The 27280-nt window shown below is 36.5% G+C and overlaps 1 protein-coding gene across 4 annotated transcripts in view; it reads right to left on the bottom strand.

Moving 5' to 3' along the window:
* Window positions 1-27280, bottom strand: part of PDE10A (phosphodiesterase 10A) — a 786289-nt gene that overhangs the window by 220189 nt on the left and 538820 nt on the right. For all 4 annotated transcript variants that reach the window (XM_037817809.1, XM_037817810.1, XM_037817807.1 and 1 more), the window contains one exon: window positions 13666-13794. Coding sequence is in view for 2 of the 4 variants with exons in the window: in XM_037817807.1 (XP_037673735.1) it covers window positions 13666-13794 (129 nt within the window). In the remaining 2 variants the exon portion in view is untranslated. The remainder of the gene's footprint in view (window positions 1-13665; window positions 13795-27280) is intronic.

Genomic DNA, 27280 nt, shown 5'->3' with positions numbered 1-27280 from the left:
CTAGGGAAGCTAAAACAAGTACAGACCATGGGACCAAAATCCCTGTGTTCAAGTCCCAACTCTGATGCTTAACAGCTCTTTGCCTCAGTTTCTACATCTGTAAAAGGGGGTTGATGATAATAATATCCTTCTCATAACACTCTTGTGAAGATTAACTGAATTGACATACCTAAATCATACAGGATAGTACTTGGCAAATAAGTTCTATATAAGCATTTGCTATTATTAGAGGCAAAATTTAATTTTTATACAAATTTGATACCAACTCTTTTACACAAAATTTATAATGCTTTACTCTGAGATCTCTGCTGTTTCTTTCTGAGTAAATTAATATACTTTTAATAGCATCTCCTATACCTATTCTTTCCTGTTAAACTTCTCGCCCACCCCTTAATAGCATAGAAACAGAGAGAAATCTCGCCCACCCCTTAATAGCATAGAAACAGAGAGAAATCTGAAGGTTTTCTTCTTACAGAAATCACAGGGAATTGGTGCAACCTCATGGGCTTCACTTCATTCACTCACCTCATTCTTTACCTATTCACGTTCACTAGTCAGGTACTAATTTCATTTCATAAAGATATGACTGACATATTACTAGTAAACCCCAGTTTTACTGAAACTCTGTATGTCAATATTTAACTTAAGTGTATTCCATCATTCAATAAATATTTACAGAATTATATTGTGCTGGCAACAGATTTATAATTCTCAAATCAAAAATAATTTAAATATATGCTACATGTTACATTCTCAAATATGTATGGGGAAATATAATAAAATAAAATAATTCTTTTCAATATGAAGAAAAATTAAAAATTGACTCTAACATCTTTTCTCTTTCTAACTTCCCCTTTAGAGTATTACAAGGAGCTGAATATGTATACATAATATACATATATAAAACATCTTGCTAGTAATTTAACATTTCCTTTCCCTGTTTTACAATTTCATATAAAGCAGCTTATGAAGAAAGCTCTGATAGATCTCATTTTAGAACCTAATTTTCTTAGCCTCACAGTAAAAGGACATCCAGAAAGCTGAATAGGAACTATAGTGTAAGGACAAGTATAGGCCAAATAGAGGGTCCCCACTGATGTATTTTGAAAAAATTCAAGGCTGTGAGAACAGTCATTAATAAGTTCATATCAAATAATTTTCACACACATGTAATTAGAAAAATAAATATTGTTGTTCATATTCTTTAGATAAATTCTTTTAAAAAAATCATATAAATTCCAAAATAATGAGCTTCAACTATGATTCATCAAGGACCCTTGAGTTTTAAAACCCTTAACGGGAGATCATTTCTAAAATATCCCTAGAAATAATGGCTCTCTTTTTTGATTCCAAGTTCTGGGTGTTTATAATTACTCTCAGATAAATCATTCCCTTCATCATTTTTAGTATTCTGTGTTCAATTGTTTTGGAAGTTTGAGAATGATCACTGTTCTGTTGTGTCTTTGCTCAATGTTTTGTACCCAGTGAGTCATTCCCAATAGATAATGTTTCGTGATCTACACAGATTAAAGATGAAGGCTTTCCTTCTTCCTCGATCTTGGTCACCCAATGTGCACTTTTCCCCAAATACTTTCAATGTTTTGCTCTTAATTTTCAAATTGGGCCAAGACCCAAAGGAATGTTTATTTTTACCCACTTGAAAATATTAAAACTATGCAGGTTCTAAAAAAGTTTCCAGCAAAACATTATTCCTTGATGGTTCACAATCATAACGCAGATATGTAATGGTTTGGGCTTCAATTTCAAAAGATTGATCAACTGAGTTAAACTATCTGCAAGTCAAGTTATCAGTTGCTATACAACATACTATCAAACAAGCATGCCAGTGGATTTCTGGGAAGGCACCAATCTGTGCGAAAGACTGAAACTTCACTCCCTTCAATTTTTCAGACGCTACCGATTATGATGATTCATTCCAAATATATTTTATGAAATATCCTTCAAACTTTTGAAAAATTTCACATCTCTCTTAAGATAAAGCCCAACAACCTTAAACATGGCCTAAAAGGTCTTGCATGATAAAGTCTCTGACCAATTCTCCATCCTCTTCTTCCAAAATGCTCCAAAAAAGCCCTTCCTGCTTTGAGCCTTTCCATCTCTTTCAATCTTCCCTTCTATCTAGCCAACTCTCAGCTTAAATTTTACAGTCTTCTAGAGCCTTTTTGTAACCCCAGGTCAGATAAGATCCTCGTGTTACATCCATTCATTGTACATTGCCCTTTCACACCAGAACATCTTATAAGCGATTTAAATCATTTGGTCCAAATACCTGGTTACTATTTTCTTTTCCTGATTAGCTTGTAAACTCCATTACAGCTGAATCCATACTGTCTACACTGTTTATTATTTTATTCCCAATTCTTAGTAAATGCTAAGCACTTGGTAGATATTTGATAATTCAACTAAAGTGAATTAATTTTTAAACATATAATGATGACTCCAGGAACAAAAGTGAGCTCTGCACTTTTCTAGACCCCAATTCTGCCACCAACTTCCTATGCACAAAACTAAATGAGCAATGATGGTGTATTATCAGGAGGAAAAAAGAAAATGGCCTGTGACAGGCTATTACTGAGTATAGACTAAATTTTCCACAAAAATGGAAAATTAATCAAACAGATGAGGTGTATTAGGTTAAAAATGAATTTGAATTATTGACAGGTGGGGGAAAGACTTCATAATAAGAAAAATTCCAATGCTTGTCTTTTTTATGTTTTTGTGTTTTTCTTATTTAAAAAGTGACATATGGAAGAAGAATATATATATATATCCCCCCAAATCCAAAACCACCACAATAAAATATATCTCACTGTTTGTGGATATGTTAATGTGTGATAATTCTCTTGCAAAAAAGAGATTATATATATATTCTTTTGCAACTCATCACCATACTTTATTAAAGCTATTAATCAATTAAACATCTATTTTGGATGTTCATATTGTTTCCACCCTTCCTATTACAATCAAGGCAGAACACAAGTAACTAGCTAAAATAAAGTGGGAGTAGAAACAAAAATTTAGGGGAGAGGAACTAAGATGGTGGCATAGAGCGGAGTGGAAGCTAAGTAGTCCCCCTGGAACAACTAAAAAAAACCAGAAACAACTAGTAAATAATCCGGAATAACTGCAGGGGGACAAACGTGACCGTCCACTCATCATACACAAACCTGAACTGGAGGAATGCCTGAGATCACAGGATAAAATCTGTGAGTAAAAACTGCGGATCCAAATTGGGAGACCCCCTCCCACACAGCCCAAGCTACAGGGTCTCCTGGTGCCAGAGAGAAGCTTTCTCCCAGCAAGCGAATATAGCTCAGCTGAGCTCCAACTGGGGTTTTAATTAGCGAGTGTGAACTGCTCACTACGAGGTACAAATCCCCAGCAAGTAGGCAGAGGCTTTGGGTGATGACTGACCTTAGAGCTGGAGGGTCGCCTCGGACTAGCTCTGTTCCTTTTTCAACTCAGTGGAGCAAGCCTCAGCCATTTTCAGTTCCCAGTTCTGTGACCCACACAAGGGTATAGCACAGGCAGAGAGAGACCATTAAAATGCTAATGGCCTCCCCCTAGGGTGTCTATCTTCTCTAAGAGGAGAGGGGTGGGGCCCAGCTCTACTACCCGCCTTTCATTCAGAACTTACACCAGTCAAGAATTATAGGCTAACAGGCGCCACCTGCTGGGCAGAAAAGCACAGTGACCAGAGGCATCACAGGGTGTACCAATTTTCTAAGACACACCCTCAGGGAAACCAGATACTGAATATTTCTTCCTTGTGGGACCTTAGCCCATTCTGGTCTGGGGAGGCCTGACTGGGGTAACCAAGGAAACCATGCCTAGACAACAGAAAACTACAACCTACACCATGAAAAACGAGGTTATGGCCCAGTCAGGGGAACAAACTTGCACTTCAACTGTGATGCAGGAATTGAAACAACTAATAATAACTGAATTCAAAAAGTTTAGGGAAGATATGGCAAAAGAGATGAACCGTATAATGAAAACACAGGGTGTGCATAAGGTAGAAATTGAAAGTTCAAAAAACCAACTGGCGGAATCTATGGAAATGAAAGGCACAACACAAGAGATGAAAGACACAATGGAAACATACAACAGCAGATCTCAAGAGGCAGAAGAAAACACTCAGGAACTGGAGAACAAGGCACCTGAAAGCTTACACACAAAAGGACAGAGAAAAGAATGGAAAAATACGAGCATCGTCTCCGGGAACTTAAATACAAAATGAAAAGCAAGAATTTACATGTCATTGGTGTCCCAGAAGGAGAAGAGAAGGGAAACGGGGCAAAAGCAATAACAGAGGAAATAATCAATGAAAATTTCCCATCTTTATGAAAGATATAAAATTATGGATCCAAGAAGCGCAGCGTACCCCAAACGGAATAGATCTGAATAGGCCTATGCCAAGACACTTAATAATCAGATTATTAAACATCAAAGATAAAGAAAGAATCCTGAAAGCAGCAAGAGAGAAATGATCTATCACATACAAAGGAAGCTCGATAAGACTATATGTGGATTTCTCAATAGAAACCATGGAAACAAGAAGGAAGTGGGGTGATATATTTAAGATACTTAAAGAGAAAAACCACCAATCAAGAATCCTATATCTGGCAAAACCATCCTTCAGATATGAGGGAAAGCTTAAAATATTCTCTGACAAACAGACAATGACTGAATTTGTGAACAAGAAACCTGTTCTACAGGAAACACTAAAGGAAGCACTGCAGACAGAAAGGAAAAGACAGGAGTGAGAGGTTTGGAGAACAATTTTGGGAGATAGTAGCACAGCAATGTAAGTACACTGAACAAAGATGACTGTGAATATGGTTGAAAGAGGAAGGCTGGGATCACGTGGGACACCAGAACAAAAGACGAACGATAAAGACTGGGACTGTAACTCAGGGAAACCTAGGGTGTTCAATGATTGTAATAAAAGGTACAAATACGTTTTTACATGAGGTAGAACAAATGAATGTCAACATTGCAAGGTGTTAAAAATAGGGTGGGATAGGGAGAAAATACAATCAATGCAAACCAGAGTTTAGAATTAACAGAAACATTGTAATATGCTTCCTTTAATGTAACAAAAACAATATACCAAAGCTAAATGCATATAGAGGGGTGGGGAATAGGGGAAGGTTATGGTACTCCAGGCATTGGTGATGTTGTCTGACTCAATTTATTCTACTTTAGGTTAATGCTATCTTTCCTTTTGTCACCTTCTATCAAGTTTTTTTGTTTGTTTGTTTTTCTCTCTTTCTCTTGCCTTTTTCTTTTGCCTCTCTGCCTTCTTTGACTCTTCCTCCATCTTTGTGGAAGAAATATCCTTGTATAGAGAGAGAGGCGATGGTGCTCAATACATAAATACATGACTATACGGGGAACCAATGATTGTTTACTTAGGATGAAATGTGCAGTGTTTGAACAAAACCATCCTAAAAGAAATGGGTTGATGAAGAAACCTTGAGGGTACTATATTGAGTGAAATAAGGCAGACATATAAAGGCAAATATTGCAGGGTCTCACTGATATGAACTAATTATAATATGTAAACTCATAGACATGAAATATAAGTTACCAGGATACAGAATGAGGCTCAAGAATGGGGAGCGGTTGCTTATATGAGCAGAATGTTCAACTAGGGTGAACTTAAATATTTGGAAATGGACAGGGGTGATGGTAACATGTAAAGAGAATAACTAACAGTGCTAAAAGGTGTGTGAAGGTGGTGGAAAGGGTAAGCTCAGAGTCACGCATGTCATAAGAAGGAAAGCTGGAGGTTAAAAGATGGGAATGTATAAAACAGTGAATCTTGCGGTGGACAATGTCCGTGATTAACTATACAAATATTTGAAATCTCTCTCACAAACTAGAACAAATGTATGTCACTATAACTAGATGTTAATAATAGAGATGCATATAGGGAAAAAATATATACCTATCGCAAACTATATACTACAGTTAGTAGTATTTTAACATTCTTTCATCAACAGTAACAAATGTACTACACCAAAACTATGAATCAATAATGGGGGGGGGCGTGGTTAGGGGTATGGGAGGATGTGAGTTTCCTTTTTTTGTCCTTGTTTCTTTTCTAGAGTAGTGAAAATGTTCTAAAAATTGAAAAAAAAGTAATTGTGTTGATGGATGCACAGCTGTATGGTGGTGCTGTGGGAAACTGATTGTATACTTTGGATCTTTGGATAGTTGTATGGTATCTGAACAATCTCAAAAAAAATTTTTAAAAAATTTAACAGTACTTTCTTCCATTCTTAAAATAAGAAAAAATGTTTTCAAAATTTATAATCTGTTAACAAAACTGATACTCCTTTTATCCAGTATATGGACGAATGAGTAAGAAAACTAAGACAACAAATATTACCAAATACTACTAAAATTTTTTTAAAGGAGTGACTTAACATACTCATTTTAACCAAACTATTGTCTAAACCAAACTGTCATATTCGCCAATTTGCTTTAAACCAATCTACAGCTTTCAATCAAATTGCTTCTACACAGACTCCTCCCACCCCTACCACTCCACAACCTCCCATCTTGAGACTCTCCCAAAAGCAAATCATCGGAAGTCAGCAGCCTTGCTTTGGTTGATGTTGCTCCCCCATCCAACAGGAGCCCCGCATTTACTCTTCCACAGATTCCCAATGCCTAGCAGAAAGGTTTCCAAACTTTAGAATGCATTAGAATTGCCTGGAGGGCTTATTAAAACACAAATCACTGGACTCCACAGAAGAGTTTCTCATTCAGCAAGTGTAGGGTGAGACAGAGCAGTGGCACTTCTAACTAGTTCCAAAGAAATGTTCATGTGGCATGTCTCAGGACCACATTTTAACAATCGCATCCAAACCCAACTCCAACAAAAAAAAGACCTCCATTTTTATACCTCTTAATGAACTCAGTTCTCAGGTGCCTTGATGTCTTTAAAATATATACCACACCATTTCACACATGATTATATCCCCTCAGTGGCTGCTCTCTGATAGTTTCATATCTTCTTTCCACCACAAGATTATAAGCCCATCAAGAACAGTAAACACACTCCCAGGGGTGTAAGTCTCCCTGGCTATGTGGGACATGACTCCTGGGCAATGAGCCTGGCCCTGGCATCATGGGCTTGAGAAAGGCTTCTGGGACCAAAAGGGGAAGAGAAAAGAAGCAAAATGGAATTTCAGTGGCTGAGAGATTTCAGAGTCGAGACATCATTCTGGAGGTTATTCTTATGCATTATATAGATACCACTTTGTAGTTTTTGGTGTATTGGAATAGCTAGAAGGAAATACCTGAAACTTGAACTGTAATTCAGTGGCCTTGATTCTTGAAGGTGATTGTATAATCATATAGTTCTTAGAGTGTGACTGTGTAATAGCAAAAACCTTGCAACTGACACTCCCTTTATCCAGTGTACGGATGAATGAGTAAGAAAACAAAGACAACTAATAAATAAATAATATGGGAGGGTAAGGCGTATGGGATGTTTGGGGTGTTCTTTTTTTATTTTAATTTTAATTCTTATTTTTATTTCTTTTGAGTAATGAAAATGTTCAAAAATTGAGTCTGGTGATAAATGCACAACTATATGATGATACTGTGAACCAGTGATTGTTCATGTTGGATAATTATCTGGCATGTGAATATATCTCAAAAAAATGCATTAAAACAAAAAAGAAGAACATGAAATACTGCTCCTGTGACTTACAAAGACCCCAGGGTATGACAGAGAACATAGCAGGTACTTAATATATGAGCCCTGTAATGCTAATTAAAAGAAAACAAAGTTGATTTTTAAATCTCAAACTATTTTATTCTATTCAAAATCTCTATTTGCTAGACATTGTGCTAGATGTTTTCAAATATACTGGCACACAGTCACCAAATACTAAAATAGACTTATTCTTTTATTTGATTATGTATTTGTTTATTATTCATCCTCCCCTATAAGAAAGTAACCTTCTGGAGGAGAGTATGCTTATATGCTTTATTCTACAGTCATGTATTACAGTAGTTACTCAATAACTATTTGTTAATTGGCATACTGAATGACTAGCCTCAAAAAGGAGTAGTACCTGGTCACATTTCAGGTACAATCAGCCACTCAAATAGAAGTTTCTAGAAATGATTATCCAATCTTACATGAAATAATTCAGATAACCGTTAAATCTTCATGAAACTTTGCGAGAGATATATTTTTTAAAAAGAGAGAAATAGTTCTACCACTTATCTTTCACAGTTTTAACTGTAATTTTTAAAACTCTGTTTATGTGGAACAAATTCTTAAATACAGAAAAGAATTCTATTAAATAGACATACCTAATTTTACTAACCATGTTTTTTCTAAAACCTGTGCAACTAACAAACACAAATTTTATTAAAAGAAACATGAATGAAAACATGGTACTTTCACAAAACCCATAACTCACAACATTTTCATTATGGAGAACCTCTCCTAAACCAAATTTTTACTTAAGAAATGTAATAATGATTTTGAATGTATAAATAATTGCTACCATTGATAAGAACGTCACAGCTATTATAGAGTAGTGCTTCAGAAATCAATCTAGTGTATAACAAAGCTATTATATTTATTTAAATTAGTTCCATAATCATTACCAATATTTGGGATGATATAACTTAATCTTTAATACTATCAAAATCTCAATCAGCTTGCTGGGATTGCTGTCAAGCCTTAATAGTAAGAGACAACCCACTTCAGTAACCTGGCCAAACAGTCTCAAAAAGAATAAAAATTAAAGATACACCTTTATAACAATATGAACAAATAATTAATAGAATAATGGAATATATCAAATAACTCTTTGATGATGAAGTAATATCACTTTATCCCCCTTCCAGTTACCAGATGGTGGACTCCTATTTATTTATAATTCAGATCATTCAATACATTTTCTGGTTTCTTTAAACACACCCACACACACATACGAAAGTATCTGTGATAAAGGGGATTTTAAGAAAAAGAGATAAAGTGCTCAAAATTAAGTTCCAAGTAAACCATTGCAAGGATGTGTCATTTCTTCTTTTTCATGATATCTACTAATAGTTAATACACCACTCATTAGTTTCCCACTTACTAAAACCTTCCGACACTGCATGCTTTTGCAAAGTAATCCATGGCCCATTAATACAATATCTCACTACATTTCACGTAAGCATAGAAACTATCTGTTTCATATCAATCAGTGTAAATTCTCTTTAATCTACATTTTATGCTATCAAATAGTAAGGTTAACGAGGCATGATTTAAATTCCATTTACTCTAAGTATGAAATATCTAATAGTTCTTTTGAATGTAAAATTCAATACCATTTTCCATTTCTAAAATCATGAAAAGGAGGAAAACAACATGATGGAACTGCCTTCTTTGAGTGAAAAAGGAAGCAATACAGGTAGTTATTGAAAAAATATTTAAGACAATTGACAGCACCAATATTTTCATTCCTTATTATTTGAAGTTTATAAGATATAGTGATATGGCTTGCTAGTAAATATTTTAGACACAGGAACAGAACAATAAAAATTACCACCATAAAACATAACATTGCTACTCACAATTCCAAAATGATTTGAGTTCAATCAACTACCTTCCTGAGCAACACATAACTTCCCTTTAGGAAATAAATATTACAGTTATTTTGGTTTTTTTTTCTTTTTATTACTCACATATTTTAAATATTATTTTAATACCAATAGATGCAAAGTATAGTCACTCTGACTTCCAGTGGGTTCAAGTCTTCAAACACTCTTTCCAAGATCACCAACATTCTTAACTAATAATTTTTCACATTAAAAGCCAAAAAGGGGCATTGCTCACAATCATAGTAATTCATGCTTCTTTCTCCACATACTTGAAATATCAGAAGGGCATCAGGGGTGTGAAATTGTCTCTCATCTTAGAATGCTCTTACAAGCAATGCAAGGGGTTGGATCTTCACCATCTCCTAATGCTTCTCACTAGTAATTTTACATTTATATTTATTTATTTATATAAATGTTATAAATCTGATCTGAGTCTTGAAGAGCATACCCTGAGCCTGTCAAATTTACCTTGCACAAAAATTAGCATAAAAATATTTAGAGAGACAATTTATAAGCTAGATAATATAATTTCCTACAAGGTTCCCAAATGAAAGTATGTTTTTTTTTTTAAATAAAATCTGTTGAAAACTCTTTTTAGCAGTTGTACTCTGCTCTGAGGGTTTACAAGCCTTAATGCTGCCATAAGAGAGCACAATAGTTTATAAGCGGAACAGAAGCAATATCCACATTCCAAATGTCATTTGAAAACTGGCTCTTTGGAATTTAGGTTCAGAGATCAACCTTCAAAAGGCAATCTATCTCTCAACTATAGACAGAATTTTATGCATTTAAAAGAAAAAACGGTATGAAAGCAATAAAATTATACTGAAAATAATAACTCTAAAAATCTTTGAGGATATGTGCGATCTACCGTTACCCAAACTCCCTTCTCTTTGTCAACACAAAATATACAGTGATTCTTTTATCGTGGTTCCCTGCTGTCCACAAGACTACCCTGACATGGAAACTACAAGTTTACTATGTTTAAAGTCACTGTAGGACTAACTAGGAGGAAGTGGTTACTTATAACTCTTTTTTTTCTATTTGCTAGGCTATGAACTCCTTAAAAACATAGTAATTCCAGAATCTAAACAGTGCTTAGCACATACTTTCGTGAATAAATGAAAACACAAGGTGCCTTAAGGGATTTAAAATACATATTCTGGAGGCAAGGCAAGATGGTGGAGCAGGGAGGTGTGGAGTTTCGCTTGTCCTCTAGGGCAGCTAATAAATAGTCAGGAAATGTCTGCAACAACTGTTTGGGGAACCTCTGTGGAAGAGCAACAAACACAGCACAAAACTGTAGGAAAAGTCTCCCAATCTGTGGAGATGGGTGCCCACTTCTCAATGGGAAAAAGCAGCAGCCTCTACGAGAAGCAACAGAAGGTAGCTCAACCAATCTCCAAAGGGGTGATTTAATCAAATTTGGACTGCTGAATACAAGCTCCAAGAACATATAAACCTGGTGAAAGCATGAAAGGAACCCAGAAGTCTCTCTGTGGAAGAGAGGAGGCAAGGCTGACAAGAAAAAAAAAAAAAAAAAAAAAGAGGTGTTTGGAGTTCAATGAGTGCAGAGTACTAGAAAAGTGCTGTGCTCCAAGAAAAGGGGCACAAAGAGCCAGGTACCAACTCCTGCTCTTGATTAGCAAGCTAAGGGGCTGGGAAGTGGCTCTGAAAAGGATTTTTTATTTTCATTTTTTTTTTTAGCATAAAAAAAGCAGCAGGCTTTTTCAGTTGTCAGCACTGCCCCAGGCAAGGGCAGAGCTAAGGAATATCTGAGAGACAATGTAACAAGTCAGGTAAAGGAGATAATTCCTTGAAGGGCATATCTTCCCCCAGAAAGGGGGTGAGAGGCCGGGCCCAGCATAAGTGGTGGCTCTCATTTAGAGAAAACAAAATCCAGGGGCTGGAAAACAGAAACAGTTTAAGCCTACCCTCTGCCTCAGCCTCTGTCACCACAATACCCCTGGCAGGGACAGGGTCTGCTGAGAATTAAAGGCACCGTACCATTTTACGCCAGCAGGGAGCTGCAGGCTGACAAGTGCTACTTGCTGGGCAGGACAGAAAAAGCACAGAATCAAGAGGCCTCAAAGAAAAGACTGGCACCCTGCTGGGTCTCATCCCCAGGGAACCTTGAAACTGATCACAGCCTCTTCCTGAGTCCTGAGCCTGTGATCTCTGGGAAAATATGATTGGGGGTGATCCTATCTGGGGAGACCCTCCTCAAAAAAAAAATTGCGGGGGGGGCAGGTGGAACAGTAGCCTACAGTATTCTTTGTGATTTGCTCTATAGCTGCTCATTGAATTGTGCCTTGAAGGTCTTTATGTATTGCATAATAAGGAAAGAACTGAAACTGTGGAACTGTAACCAATACCAATTTTTAAAATTACCAGTATGACTGCTTGTTGAGCTGTATATCACGAGATAACACCTTTCTGTATGTATGTTATACTTTATAATAATGAAAATGGCTGAAGTTGTGGAACTGTCACCCATGACATACTTTGAAATTTGCTAATTACTTGTGAAATCATACTTTGAAAGTTATCATTGTTGTGTATATATGTTAAAGTTCACAATATAAAAAATAATAAACTGAGAAAAAGAGAAAAAAGTTTGCATCTCATTCATATTTCTGAAAATGTCAAATATCTCAAAATATTTTTAAGTTTCTCAGGCTGGGTCATAGTTGAAATATGCTATGCCAAGCATTTCTCTTGATAATAAACACTATAATTATTTCAAAAAGATAAACATGTCGATTCATTTATATTTTCCTCTCCTTTTTCCTGCCACTCTCCCTCTCAATACACACACACACACACACACACACACACACACACACGTGCTTGAAAAGTAATTTGGTGCTTTAGTGGTAAAGCCCTTTTATAAAAAAGTTTACTTCTTATTTTATTATGGGAATTATATAAGAAAATTTCAGAAACTTTAAAATGAGACTGAAGAAAATCAGTTACATCCCCAGCACCATAACATTTCAGATCACTTTTGCACTTTTCAGGTATAGCAACTTTGTTACACTAAAAATAATTCCAAACAATAGTACAAATTTTCTATACTTATAAGTGTAAAATTTCTTTAGATAGTTAAAATTATATACATATAAATGTAGTTACCATTGTAATGTCTATATAAATAGGAAGTCAATTTGGGCAAACACAAACTCATTTAAAACCAAACTTAAAATTATACTACAATATTCAATCAAATTTATTAATGTATGTTCAATTTGGGGAAAAAAATTATTTGACTGCACATCTCTTTTGAGTCCACATTTCTTTTTTCTTAAATGTAACGGCTTCTTAAGTTATCTCTGCTTTAAAAATAAATTCATTGTAAGGAATAAGAGAACAATATACAAAGGGATTGTAGAAAACAACTTTGCAAAAATTTTATAAGTCTGCTTGAGATCTAAGTAAGGAGCCCCAAAATGTAAAATTGTAGTTCTCCATTAATTTTCTTTTTTTTTTTTTTTTCATTTCTCTGTAGTTTAGATTAAAAAGGTACCCTCGGTCTACTACTGAAAGCTTTAATGACTTAGGTTCTCTGTAGAACTTACAAGTGTGAATGGGAATTCCAATGCAAAGTCAAAAGTTCTTTCCCTACTATGCACAAAGAAAAACGGTTTTTGCAGAATGTTGTAAATATATCTTTGAAATACATGCAGAGTATTTTTATAATCAATTAATAATGTTAAATAAAATCAAATATAATATTCAATTCTCCATTTCTCAATATAGTCATGTCCAAATCAATTGAATTTTCAAGATTTTCCTGGTGTTGTTTTTTTGTTTGTTTGCTTTCAAGGATCATTCTTTTGCATTCATTTTCCCTTATTCTAACTTAAAGATATCTTATTAAACAGAATAAAACTGACAGAATTAAAATGCCAACATCTGTCTAATTCAGATTTTACTTTCTAGCATGTATTAAATGCCAATATAAGCTAGAAGAAAACTTGACCTAAAATGAGTCATTACTTGATCTGAATGAAATCTTACCTTCTGGTTTGTTGTTTTTCCTCTTCAGCCATTTTTCTACAGTTTCAGCACTAACACTTTCAGATACAAATTCATCTAATACCTGGGGGTGAAGAGAAAGATATGCCTTCACTTTTTCATCTGTCAAACCTGTAAAAAAAAAAAAAATTGAAAGGAATAAAATTTACCTAAATGGTGTCTTCATATACATGAAAGACAGTAATGACAACATTATGCTGTGACTGATTTCAAACACTTAACTATAAAAATAAAAAGTTAGAACTTCAGCAGTCTTAAAATCCACATGTTACTGTGTCCAGGAGTAAATTTCAGGGTTACATTAGAACCCACAATGTGAACCAGGGTTATACAACATGGTCTTACAAAGTACTTAGATTTTTCACAAGTGGTTATCATAGATTTGATATTCAAAGCAAGCGAAACTCTAGCAACAGCAGGAAACAGGAGAATCTAACATTGATTCATTTTAAGTGCTAAAGAAATAAAGTTTAATGAATAATCTTTTCTTGTCACACAACACAAATTCTTCTTTTCTTCAGGGGCACTAATCCCAATGCTATAACTAACATTCCGTCCAGAACAATCCTGACATTTGTTCACTGGTTGTCTATGTTTGTAGTCAACTTTACTGAAATCATTTTCAGAGTCTAATAATAACTGTTGAATATTCACAGGATTTTCAAAGAAAGTACTTTCACATGTTTTTATATCGAACATATAAAACTATGTTTTCAAATTGGTGCTTCATACTGGTAAGCTACTAAATTAAACAACTTCAAGTAACAAACAAGCTATGAGTAGTTATTGCTTGCTGATGGCAATTATCTTTCACAGCTAGTACTATGGTATCCTCCCTGCGAATTATTTCAATATAACGACCCTCCTTGGGGATGGTTAGGTGAAAAGGCAACAGAATACTGCACTTCAAGATGCAGAAAAGAAGAAAAGGAATCATATCTCAATGACTCCAGGGAGGAGACTGCATGTTTTCACAAACAGACAAGGCATAGAATTCCTAAGTGTTAATTAATTCTGCTGGGAACTTAAAGTCACAACTGTTATGATTCTGAAACAGAGTGATAGAGTTGAGAAGGCAAATTATTTCTTTCAATGAAAGAAGTACTTAAACAGTCAGTTTAAACTTATATATAAAACAGCTGTATTAGAGAAAAGAAACATGAGGCCCCTCTCTACGTTCACTCAGCAAAAGAGCCCCAGGGGTGTAAAATTCAATTTGAGAGATTCTTCAAGGCACAAAAGATAAGAGATTCATTACTGTAACAGAGTGCTCTCCTGACAGAGCAAGTTATAGCCCCCAGGTACAAAGGACACATAATATTTAAGTTAATTGACAGCATCGTTCACTTTTAAGAAAACAGACGGTTCTACTTCATACTCTATGTCCTCCACACTTGTACACAGCTGACACTTGAATCCTTCTGGAAACTCCTGTGATGGTTAAGTTCATGTGTCAACTTGGCCAGGTTTATGGTGCCCAGTTGTTTGGTCAAGAAAGCACTGGCCTGATTGTTATTGTGAGGATAATTTGTGGACTTAAATCATCAGTAAGTTGACTGCATCTGTGGCTGATGACATCTACAATCAACTGAGGAGATGGCCTTCAACAATGAGAAAAGTCTCTTCCAATCAGTTGAAGGCTTTAAAAGGAGAAGTGATGATTTCAGCAATAAGAAGAGAGAATTTCCATCTCTACTTCAACCAGCCAACTTCTCCTGAGGAATTCATCGAAAACCTTCACAGGAGCTCCCAGCTTATGGTCTGCCCTACAGAATTTGAACTTGCCTATCCCCATAATTGTGAAACGATTCTTAAAAAAAATTTCATAATACTTACAGATATCTACTGTCGGCTCTGTTTCCCTAGAGAACCCTGACTGATACAACTCCCTTCCATTACTTCCATGTCACATATTATACAATACTTTTCCAAACTTTCTAACTGCTCTTTACTTCTGCTTTCTCTTCTACAATCCATGAGGACACCTAAATCTGAATCATTGATCCTAATATATTTTTGATCTCCTGTACTATCAACCCAATCAATTCTTGGGAATTTTGCCTTAGATATTCTTTCATCACTTCAAGCTCCATCTTGGGTCAAAACTAAATGAGTCAACTCCTTCTCATTTCATCCTAAAGAGATTTCAGCGTTCAATTTTCCTTTTTCTGATACTATCACTCTCTCTATATTTTCCCAGGAATCCAGGCTGAAAATATAAAGTCATCACTGACTCATCTTGCTCTTGTCATCTCATTTCATCATAGTGTAGTACCATACAAAGCCTATTTGCTACTAATGTGACTTTTTCTTTCCAATTACTTCTGTCTCCATGAAGTAGGCCCTCTTCACTATTTGGTGCCCTCTAAGTTAGTCTGTTATCTTCCAACCTTCAATCCATTCCTTTTTTGTTCTGCCAACATTTACTAACCAGTAAAACCCCTTGGAGAAACACTGTGTCAGTCACTAAAGATGCAAAGGTGAATCAAACATAGTCACTGTCCTCAGAAAGCTCACCTTTTTGCTAAAATCAAATTGCAATGCAGATGGGCACGTATCATAGCAAAGACAAGAAGTAGCACAGGAACACAGCAAATAAGACAAATAACTTTGCCTAGATGTTCAAGATGGCTTTTTCAAGAAGGTAACATTTTATCTGGATCTTAAAAGGTAAGCAGGAGCTTTCCAAGGTAAGATAAGATGTCAGGAAATAATAGGCCAAGAAAATAAGACATGCAAAGGTTCAGAGTCATGAAAAAAAAAGTAAGCAGAAAAAAAGAATGGCAGGGGTTGAAAGAGGGAAGACAGATTGGAATTAGACTGTGATAGAATTTAGATTTTATTCTTATGAATTAATATATAAATCAGGAATCATCAGCGTATAGATGGGCTATGGAATCATGTGATCAGTCTATCAGGGTTAATGTAACAGGTACCCAGAGAGAGCTAAGACTGCAATGCTAGAGGATGCTAATCCACATAACGTTCCCTAAAACACATTCGTCATGTCACCCTTCCTTCCACAGGGATTTCACTGTGCACGGTATCAAAACTAAAATCTTATACCCAGTGTAAGAAGACTACTGTCAACCACTTTCCAATCCAACCCCACTTGGACCCTTCACTTTGAACTAGCCATACATGTCCACTGCCTATGCTCCCCTGTTCTTTCCTTTTCACTTCAACTATCTCAATCCTAGCCATCATCTAATTTTTTTTAACATTTTTTACTGTGAAATATAACATATACAGAAAAGTGGTAACTTTCAAAACACGATTTAACAAGTAATTAGAGAGCAATTCAAAGAATGTTATGTGTTACAGTTCCACAATTTCAGTTATTTCCTTATTGTGAAGTATACCATATATACAGAAAGGTGATCTTTCAAAGTATGATTTAACAAGTAGTTATAGAGCAAATTTCAAAGAATGTTGTGGGTTCCAGTTCCACAATTTCAGTTACTTTCTTATTGTGAAATGTAACAATATATACAGAAATGTGATAGCTTTCAAAGTACAATTTAACAAGTAGCTATAAAGCAAATTTCAAAGCATGTTATATATTATAGCTCCACCATGTCAGTTATTTCCTTCTAGCCATTCTGGCACCCTAGAAACTAAAAAAAAATTTATTAAAAAAAATTGTAATCCTTTGTTAAATCCTATCTGTCTACTGCTACCTCTCTCTCTCATTTGATCACTTTTTCAATCTTCAGGGATATCTGGGCAGTGACCATGTAACTTATTCATATTGAAAAGGGGTGTTGACCTTATGGGGAAGGGGGATGCATTTGGTTGATCACCATGCACCACAGCAAAACTAAAATCCTATGCTCAATGCAAGCGGACTACTGTCAACTACTTTCCAGTCCAACCCCCCCTTGAACCCTCTACTTTGAATTAGCTGTGCATGTCCACTGCCTATGTATTCTCTTCTTTCCTTTTTACTTCAACTATCCCAACCCTAGCCATTATCTAATTTTGAGCTAAAAATCCATCCACTCACAATGCCTTCTCTGATTATCGTGATATCCAGTGAGTTGACTTTTCTTTAAACTCTTACAGTATTTAATAGACCATATGAAACAACTTACTTGGCAACTAGCACAATGCTTGGCTTATTAATATTGTACAAACCATAATGTTAATTAACATTTTTTAGCACTCAACCATGTAGCAGACTTTGCTTGGTTCTAAGCCCTTTACTCATATTTCTCTCATGTTATCCACCAATGTTATTCTTATTCCCATTTTATGAATGAGAACCTATGGCAGAAAGGAGTCAAGATATTCACCCAATGTGACAAAGTTATAAAGTGGAAGAGCCAACATTCAAAACCAGACAGCCTAACTTTAGACATTAAGCTGTGTTTACCCTGCTAAGTCATGCATGTAATGTGGTGCTTGATAAAAATGCATGTATCAGCTATATTTTTGAATTCTTCAATCTAACAGACTGTATTTTATGCTTCTGTACACCTTGACACTTAGCCTAAAACTTAAATATAAGGTAGACAATAAATTCCAATAGATTGCTGATACTGTATTTTTCTGTTATTATATTTTAATCGATATCTTGATATGGATTAAAAACTTCCATCAAAAAGGGATTTTATGTTGCTCTAGTAAGAAGTATTTAGTAAATAAACTTTGGGTAAATAAAGGGGCAAAAATTAGAAAGGTATCAGTAAGATATTTTATTGTTGAAAATATGTAACAACCACTATCTTTTATGTCTTCAATACAACACTGATTAAACGACTTGAAGGCTGTAGACAGCCAAAACAGATCATTTAGGCCAAACTAACTTTAATGCAAATAGCTCCATCTTCTAATAATACAAATTGTGCCAGTTTGTATATTTATGTCTCTGAAAAAGCCATATTCTTTAATGCATTCTTGTGGGGCAGACATATTAGTGTGGATTGGGTTGGAACCTATTCGTTCAGTGTCCATGGAGATGTGACCCACCCAACTGTAGGTGATAACTCTGATTGGATAATTTCTACAGAGGCGTGGTCACACCCATTCAGCGTGGGCCTTGTTTAGTTCACTGGAGCACTATATAAGCTCAGACAGAAGGAGGTCAGAGCGAGCTGGAGCTGAGACAGACATTTTGAAGACGGCCGTTGGAAGCTGATGCAGACATTTTGGAGAACGCTGTTTTGAAATGCAACTTAGGAACAAGCAGACGCTAGCCATGTGCCTTCCCAGCTAACAGAGGTTTTTCGGATGCCAATGGCCTTTCTCCAGTGAACGTACCCTTTGTTGATGGACACTTTATGGCCTTAAGACTGTAACTGTGTAACCAAATAAACCCCCTTTTATAAAAGCCAATCAATTTCTGGTGTTTTGCATTCCAGCAGCATTAGCAAGCTAGAACACAAATGAATGCCTAAATGAGTTATGGTTAAAAAAAACTGCTATATGAAGCAACATGTGCATCAGAAGATATTGAAGGAATGCAAATCTTAAGCGGGGGCAGTTTCAGCTGAAACACCTGAGATTATGAAAGAAACAATAAGTAAATGCAGATCTCCCCTCACCTCCATTTTAGTCGCCACCCTGATTCCCTCCTTCTTCCCTCACTGACAGAATCCGCTTCCTGACTGTGCACAGGATCACCCCAGATTCCAAACTGCCTTTCCTAACAACAGACTCCTGACCGCTCCCTTTTCCTACCCTCCATCAAAATGTACTTGTCTAATGGCATCAAAATACTTCTCCCTAAAGTACCATTAACTAGAGCTACAGACAGCTAATACACCCACACTAGATTACTCACTTGAATTTCAAAAAATACTTCAGGAGACAGAAAACCTTAACATAAAGGAATAACAGTAAAAGTGGAAGAGCAAATGCAGGAGCTACCAGGGAGTCGAGTCCAGCTCCAAAATACAGCATTTGGCCTTTCAGATGATCCTCCATAACAGACACTTAGAAAATAACAATAAAAGAATCACATACATAGAAAATTCCTAATAAATGCTCTGTTGACAGTTAACATTTGTGGTAAACTATTGGTGTGAAATATGCATTAGTAAAAGGGTGATTCAAAATGCGAAGGTACCCTAAAATCTAATTATAAAGCAGAAGAGATGAAGATAGTAATAAGATAATAATACCTATTTCTCAATTACTACTACTTGGAAGTAACTGAAATTTCCATCACCTAATACAAGAAAGTAATTTTGTTAACATTTAGACACTTTGAACAAATGTGTTAACTTACGGAGTCAAAAACTCACTATTGACTTCTATTTCTGTCCATGATAGAGTAACAAGAGTGGAATTACCTGACTGGTTGAAGTAATTTAAAAAAATAAAATAAAAAAAGACAACACCTACCAAATAGTTTCTGGACATGGGACAACACACAGGGCAGTGATTTCTAAGACAAGGGAAACGCTCCACTGTAGTCCCAGCTCACTGCCTAGAGAGAGTTTCCAAGCCATAGCACAGAGAGAAGGAACCTGAAAAAGAGCTCAACAGTTTACCCAAGTTAAAGAGACAAGAGTTGAGTATTTGAAGAGTCCAAGACAGCTAAAATTTCCCAAGCAGAGTAACGGAGAGGATGAATCTGCAAGGAGTGGAGAGAGCTGGAAAATCTTCAGCTGAGCACTGCTTAGTGCATGCAGGTGAGGAAATAAATGCAAGGCAGGGAAAGAACACCAGAAAGATGGCAAGAAAATAACTGGAGATTTTTTAAGACTCTCCCTACTAAATGGAGAGGAAAAATGGAGAGGAGCAGCGAATAAATCATTTTCAGCTTCTTAAAGTCTCACAGCACTTTTTATTTCTGACTTACCATCTTAATATCCACAGAAAATTATTTTAGAAAATTGCTTTCAAGTCAGAGGCTAAAGCACTGTTTTTTCTCATTCTGAGGAACATTTGTAAATTAATAATCATAAGTACTAAAGAATCTATTGTTAGAAACAGAAAGATGATTTTTCAAGTACTAATTCAACCATCTAAGTTTGTGGAGAAAACTCCCAAAACCATGTCTGTATTCTTTTAAAGAACCAGTCAAAAAAAATATAGGCAGCGTCAAGCACACCTCACGTCCCTGCCTTACACATGAGCACTGCTTCCCAAACTCCCACATCCACAGGGATCTTATGCTGAATAACCCAGGTCCTCTTGACCATAAAAGAATCCTTTCCTCCCAAACCTGGTGTCTTATCATCAAGCCCTTTGCCCCTCCCCTATCACAGAAAGAGGAAAAAACTAAATTCCCATTATCTCACCTAAACTAATCTCAGCTAAATTAAGGTATGTGTGACTAATATATTTTAGCCTACTTATATTTTATCTTATTTATCATAATATTTGTCTCTATTTTATCATTTCCTCTGTGCTTAGTCCTGCTGCGAGCAGTACATAAATCATTTTCAGCTTCTTAAAGTCTTAGTTCAATGGTAAGATAGATTTTGATAAAAAAACAAAACAAAACACTGTTTTGTGCTATTAAATATATTGTACTCTAATACAATAGTTCAATTGTCAAAGAACAACCTGAACAGTGAGGGGACTGAAATGCATGTCATATGAGCAATGGGAATGATTACAAATGTTAGTTTGGAGAACACAAGATTTGGGGGAAATTATTGCTCAATCTCTATGCAATTAAATTTAAAATTAAAGAAAAGTTAAGAGTTGCTTGGCTGTTCTTGTTTTGTTTTTCCATGTATGAATCCAGGGAAAAAACTAGAATTAACATTTTAGGGAGTCAGATAACAATTCAACTTCAGAAAGTATTTTTTTAAGAAACAAAGCTTCTAAAAACAGATCAGGCTACCTCGGCAGGCAGTGCATTCTCCCACAGCTCAAGGACACGACTGTAGAGACCCTTCACGGTCAGAGATTTCATAATATTTTCAAAGCACACAGGAAATAGGTGTTTCTACAAATATATTCTTAAAAGTCTTACCAGTTTCAACAAAACAGTTCCCAAAGATATATCAGAAGTAACTTTTCTAAACGTATAGTAATATAAATGAATGTTAGTTCCTTAAAACAAAATCTGTTATGCCAAAAAAAAAAAAACAACCAAGTATCTTGGGTCATACTGAGCAGTGTTGGACTGTCATATTTCTCAATGGCAATGTTCTTGCTAAGTTGCATACACACACACACACACAGAGACACACACGCTCTTCTATATTAAATATAATTGTTCTTCTAGGTTGCACAGTACTATATATGCTTGTTTATTTATTTATCCAAGAGCAAATGAAGGTTAGGAAGGGAGTAAATTTAAAATCAGTTAAATTTGCTCTGGGAATCCCAAAACTCAACATTATAAACCGTATCTTTACTGGGTATTGACCCTCTCCTGCACCTGTGCTTCAAGTATTTTACCTCTCTCCAAAACAGCATTTATTAATAACAGTTGGCCTTACTTGAATGCTTACTATCTCTAAGATTCTATGTGATACACTTTGCACGTATTAGTTCATTTAAACTCATTAATGGAATAAGCAAATTGTAATCTCCAAAGTATAAAAAAATAAAGTGAAGCACAGAGCGATTAAGTAACTGTATGAGTTTTCTATTGGTCAAAGGAGCAATAATTAGTGATAGAACAAGGATTCAAGCCCAAGAGTTCAGTTACCTCTGAAAGCCAAAACACCAGTTTCTTTTTCCATACATATTGTTGTCTGATCTTATACTTTTCAACAAGAATGTCACTGGGCAGTGTTAACTCTCAATTAGGAATTACGTTTCACACATTTACCTCAACTTATAAGTTGAAAAATCTGACCGCTACGTCTCAGGCTTTGATAAGGTGAGAAGACGTCTTTGAGACAGAGCTCCTCCGCTCTTCCCCTTGCCAGGAGTCAAAGGCTGGCCCTGAAAATAAAGATAACTGGAGGCTGAAAGGGAGGCGTCTGTCTGAATGACCCCACTTCACCCATGCTTTCTTCATTCATTTCCTCCAAGCCACACCGCTGCCCAACTGAGACTCTTCACTGCTACTTACCCTGCCTCTCCACCACTCTTCACCTGCCTGAGACATTCAGCAATTTAAAAGCAACTTCCTCAGAAATACCTTCACTACCACACCCTCTAAATTCAGTGCCCTGTTCCATTATTGTGCCCTGTTCTCACTGGGACCTATTCTTGCACTTTCAGCTGCTTATCACAAGTTGAAATCTCCTATTTAATATGCTCTTATTAAACGTCAGCCTTCCCAACCTGACTGCAAGCTCTGTGAGCACAGTAATCCATCTGCCCCGATCTCCGCTGTGCATGGGGCATAGTGGTGGGCACTGCAGGAAACAGTGGGCTTAGCAGGCCTTAGAAAGGTTGGTCCTCGACTGGCAGCTGGAACCTTGGCTCTTCGAGAGCTCCTGGCCAACAGTTATCTGACAAGGGGAGTTCAGTGTACCTATACTGTTTGTGCAGACAATATCATTTGTGTTAAATACCCAGGTTCTTTCTGGGAGTCAAATTTAGTACTGCTAGGCCTACGTGGCCAGACCCCAGAAGAGGTCTTGGGCACTGAACCTCTAATGAGCCTTCCTGGTAGGCAACAATTCACAATTTGTCCCAACTTGCTGCTGGGTGAATTAAACGTGCCCTGCGTGACTCCACTGGGAGAGGATCCCTGGAAGCTTGTGCCTGTTTTTCTCTGGACTTGGCCCATGCACCCATTTCCCTGTGCTGACTTCCCTTTGTGTCCGTTCACTGTAGTAAATCCTAGCCATGAATATGACTAAATCCTGGGTCCAGCAGAGTCCTCCTAGCAAATGAGCAAACTTCTTGTGGTCTTGTGGATTGCCAACCCAGGGACCGTAATCATTAGGTGAAGAAATAAATGAACAACCCTTTATCTTGCATGGTTCCACAGAATAAGAGACAGTGACGTAGATGTGTTTGCTGGAACAACTTTTCCCAGATTCTACACCATCACAGAGACGTTCAACAGCGATCCCATGTCCTAAAGCAAGTGCCCTTGAGTAGCCTCCTGCTGCTACTCAAACTCCCACTCCTGCCTGAGCCCAGAGGAGATTATTCTCATACTCTTACTTCTTCCTTTTCTCTTTTTGTTTGAATGTATATATAAAGTTTCCTGAAAATTTAGTATTTCTTTACATTTTGAGTAATAAACTTTCTGCATTCTGACATCCACCAATTCTGGAAATATGTCCTGACATATACTACAAAACTCACTCTTTATATCAAAGTTTTTCCCCAAAATGCACACAAGTTTCTGAACAGAAGGACTGGCACAGCAGTTCCTTCTAACCATTTATCAAACCAAATAACAGAGGGGATTAATAGGCTCTAAAATTCATTTCCTTTGTGGCTTCTTTATAAAGACAAAGTCGCTTATGTACAATGAACAGAGGTTACCATGTGACAGATGTTAACAGTTTTCAATATGATTAAAATGCCTCTGAAGTTACAACAGAAGTCTATAGATGAGATGCTCTCTTGTATTTTGTTAAACCCCACAGCCACTGATGGCATTCTTTTTAATCAACGAGGAAAAACAAGGTGCAAATTAAAAACAAATGCCTTACAATAAGTATCCCTGCTTCCCATACACATATCACCTAAATAATTTCTTTCCACCCAACTATATTTTAAGGGTTTGCTTATGACCTAAAAGCAGTCACTTAATGAACCTTGATTTAATATACTGCCAGTATTCTGACCTACATAATTTATCACTATTCCACATGAACTAACAGCTTGTGGGGTGTCTTCACTGCAGAGAAGACATTTTTTCCGAGATTCAAAATTTGCATTTATCAGAAGGTAAATCCCACACTGTTGTATTTCTAAACCTACTTAACTAGGTGCTTTCCCCTGCCTAAGAACATCAATGAAAATTTCTTTAACTGAGAGCGCCAACTAAAAACTTGAGCTGCTCAAAGTGATAAGATAAAGATGAAAACAATTTTTGAATAGAACTATCAAGAGGAAGCTTAAATCTTTACCAAAATTTACCCTCTCTATGACTCAGAAAAACTACACCTCTGAAGAGAAGTTTAAAACGAAGACAGTTATTCAGACACAGTTTATACAGTGAATAGATTCAGTATTCTCACCTCTTAAACTCAAATTCAGTTCCAAATCAAAAGTAACTTCATGAGAGACAATAATCTATCATGATATTTAAGGTTCTGAATCACCAAACACATGTTTAAATACATGAGCTTTTCCTTAAGACAGGCACCTACCCTTCAAAGACTCATTTTCCTCAAAATCAAAAGATAGAGCCAATAGTAGTACCTACTCCATAGGATAATAATGTGTGCAAAGATGGAAGAAAAAACTAAGTGATTAATAAAAATTTTTTTCAGTATAATATCCACCTTCATCAAAACAGTGAGCACTCTTACATCAAGAAATATGGTTAGATTTAAGATTCTGACAAAACGCCTGCCTGTTGGAAAAAGATGATGCTGTTTAAATGTAAATGTTTTTACAAAACCTATATTTACGTATATTTAAGCGACATTTCATCTAGGTGTGTTTCAGAAAAGTAATGCTTTAGACATATCCATAAGTGATTGCTTAAATTAAGAATCACTGAAGTCAGAGATCATCTAGTTAACCTTCATATTAACCAGAATATGTACCTGATGCAGCCAACTCCAGGCAGGACAACACAGGGACAAGTGCCAAACGCTATATTCAGTCAGTTAGTGACAGGGCAACACTAGAGGAATACGGAGTCAAAGGGCAAGTATAAAACTATACCACACACAGTGCTGAGGGTGAAGCCACCTGAAGGCTCATCTGTAATTAAACTCAAGGTGCACGTGGACCAACTTGGAAAGGAGTAAACAGCCCAGGGACAGAGGTGGATGTAACACAAGAAAGTCCGGGGCTTTTGCCTTAAAGAGAACTAGGGTGGACAAAGCTCCCTGTTTTGGATGCTGAAGACATGGCTCCCATGTGGGGCCAGCTGCTTTGGATTAAAAGGATAAGGATGGAGTGGTAACCAGCTTGGAAAATAACAGGTGATATAGACATGTTATAAACGTTATCCACATAGCAAGGTTCACCAAAAAAAAAAATCTGCCAAAAAATCTGGCACCTGAAAATGAAAGTCAGTTTTCCAGAACGCTATGTAGTTGGAATCATACAGTATGTAGCCTCTTCCAACTGGCTTCTTTTACTTAGCAACATGCATTTAAGGCTCTTCCATGTCTTTTTGTGGCGTGATAGCTCATTTCTCTTATTGCAAATATAAATTAAAGAAGACTTAAATGGAGCAAAAATACCATGCACATGGATTAGAAGATTCAATATCATTAAGGTGTTTACTCTCATACAGATTCAACACAGTCCCTGCTAACTTTTTTGTAGAAATTGATAAGCCAATCCAAAAATTTATATGGATTCAAAACAACTAAAATAGCTAAAACTGAAAATGAAAAACAAAGGGGCAGGAAAGACTTATATACGCAATTTCAACACTTACTATAAAGCTACAGTATTGTATCTCACAAGAAAATGAATTGATTATGGTATCACTGTCTACCTAGACTTGTTTAATTCAGGCATTTCCATAAGAAAACTTCTACAGAACATTTCTCTTTTACTGTCTTCCCCATCTCAGTAAATGAAAATTCCATTCTCTCAATTGCTCCAGTTCAAAATCTTTAAGTCCTCCTTGACTCCCCTCTCTCTCTCTCTCTCGCTCCCTATATCCAGGTGGCTCTAAATTTTGAATCCAAATATTCAATACCTTCTACTGTCATGCAGATTCTAGCCACATTCTTGCTCACCTGCATTATTTCAGTACACTTCTGTTCCTATTTTCAAATGCTGCCACTATGCAAAACACCAGAAATGGATTGGCTTTTATAAAGGGGGTTTATTTGGATCCCAAGTTATAGTCCTAAGGCCATAAGATTGTCCAAACAAAGGCATAAACAGTAGGGTACCTTCACTGAAGAAAGGCCAATGGCGTCTGGAAAACCTCTGTTAGCTCAGAAGTCATATGGATGGCGTCTAATTGTTTCCAGCTTGTGTTTCAAACTGGCTTTCTCCCAGGATGTTTCTGTCTAGGCATCTGGAGGCATATACCTCTTGGTTTCTCCCAGGCAAACTCTGGAGTAGCAAAAGTCTCCTTTCAATGGCCGTTTTCAAAATATCTCTCTTGGCTGCAGCCACTCTCGAAAATGTCACTCTCAATTGCTCTCAGTTCCTTCTGTCTGTGAACTCTTTTACATGACTCCAGTGGCTTAATGAGACCCACCCTGAATGGGTGGGGTAACACCTCCATGGAAATTAACCAATCAAAGGTCTCACCCACAGCTGACTGAGTCATATCTCCATGGAAACAATCAATGGGTTGCAACCTAATCAACACTAATACATCTGCCCCCACAAGACTGCATCAAAGAACATGGCATTTTGGAGGACATAATACATCCAAATAGGCACAACTTCTAAATCCTAAATGGTCTCCCTGCTACTATTCCTTGCTCCCTTCGTTAGAGTCTCTACACAGCATCAGAGTGACCCTGTTAAAATATGTCAGATCATGTCACTCTTCTCAAAGTCTCCTGAAGTCTTCCCATAGTAATCACCAGTCTCCCCAGTGACCTCCAAGGCCCTAAATGGTCTG

This window comes from Choloepus didactylus, chromosome 24 (assembly GCF_015220235.1).
Source record: "Choloepus didactylus isolate mChoDid1 chromosome 24, mChoDid1.pri, whole genome shotgun sequence".
NCBI lineage: Eukaryota > Metazoa > Chordata > Mammalia > Pilosa > Megalonychidae > Choloepus > Choloepus didactylus.
The sequence above is the reverse complement of the archived record's forward strand: the minus strand, read 5'-3'. Positions and strand labels throughout refer to the sequence as shown.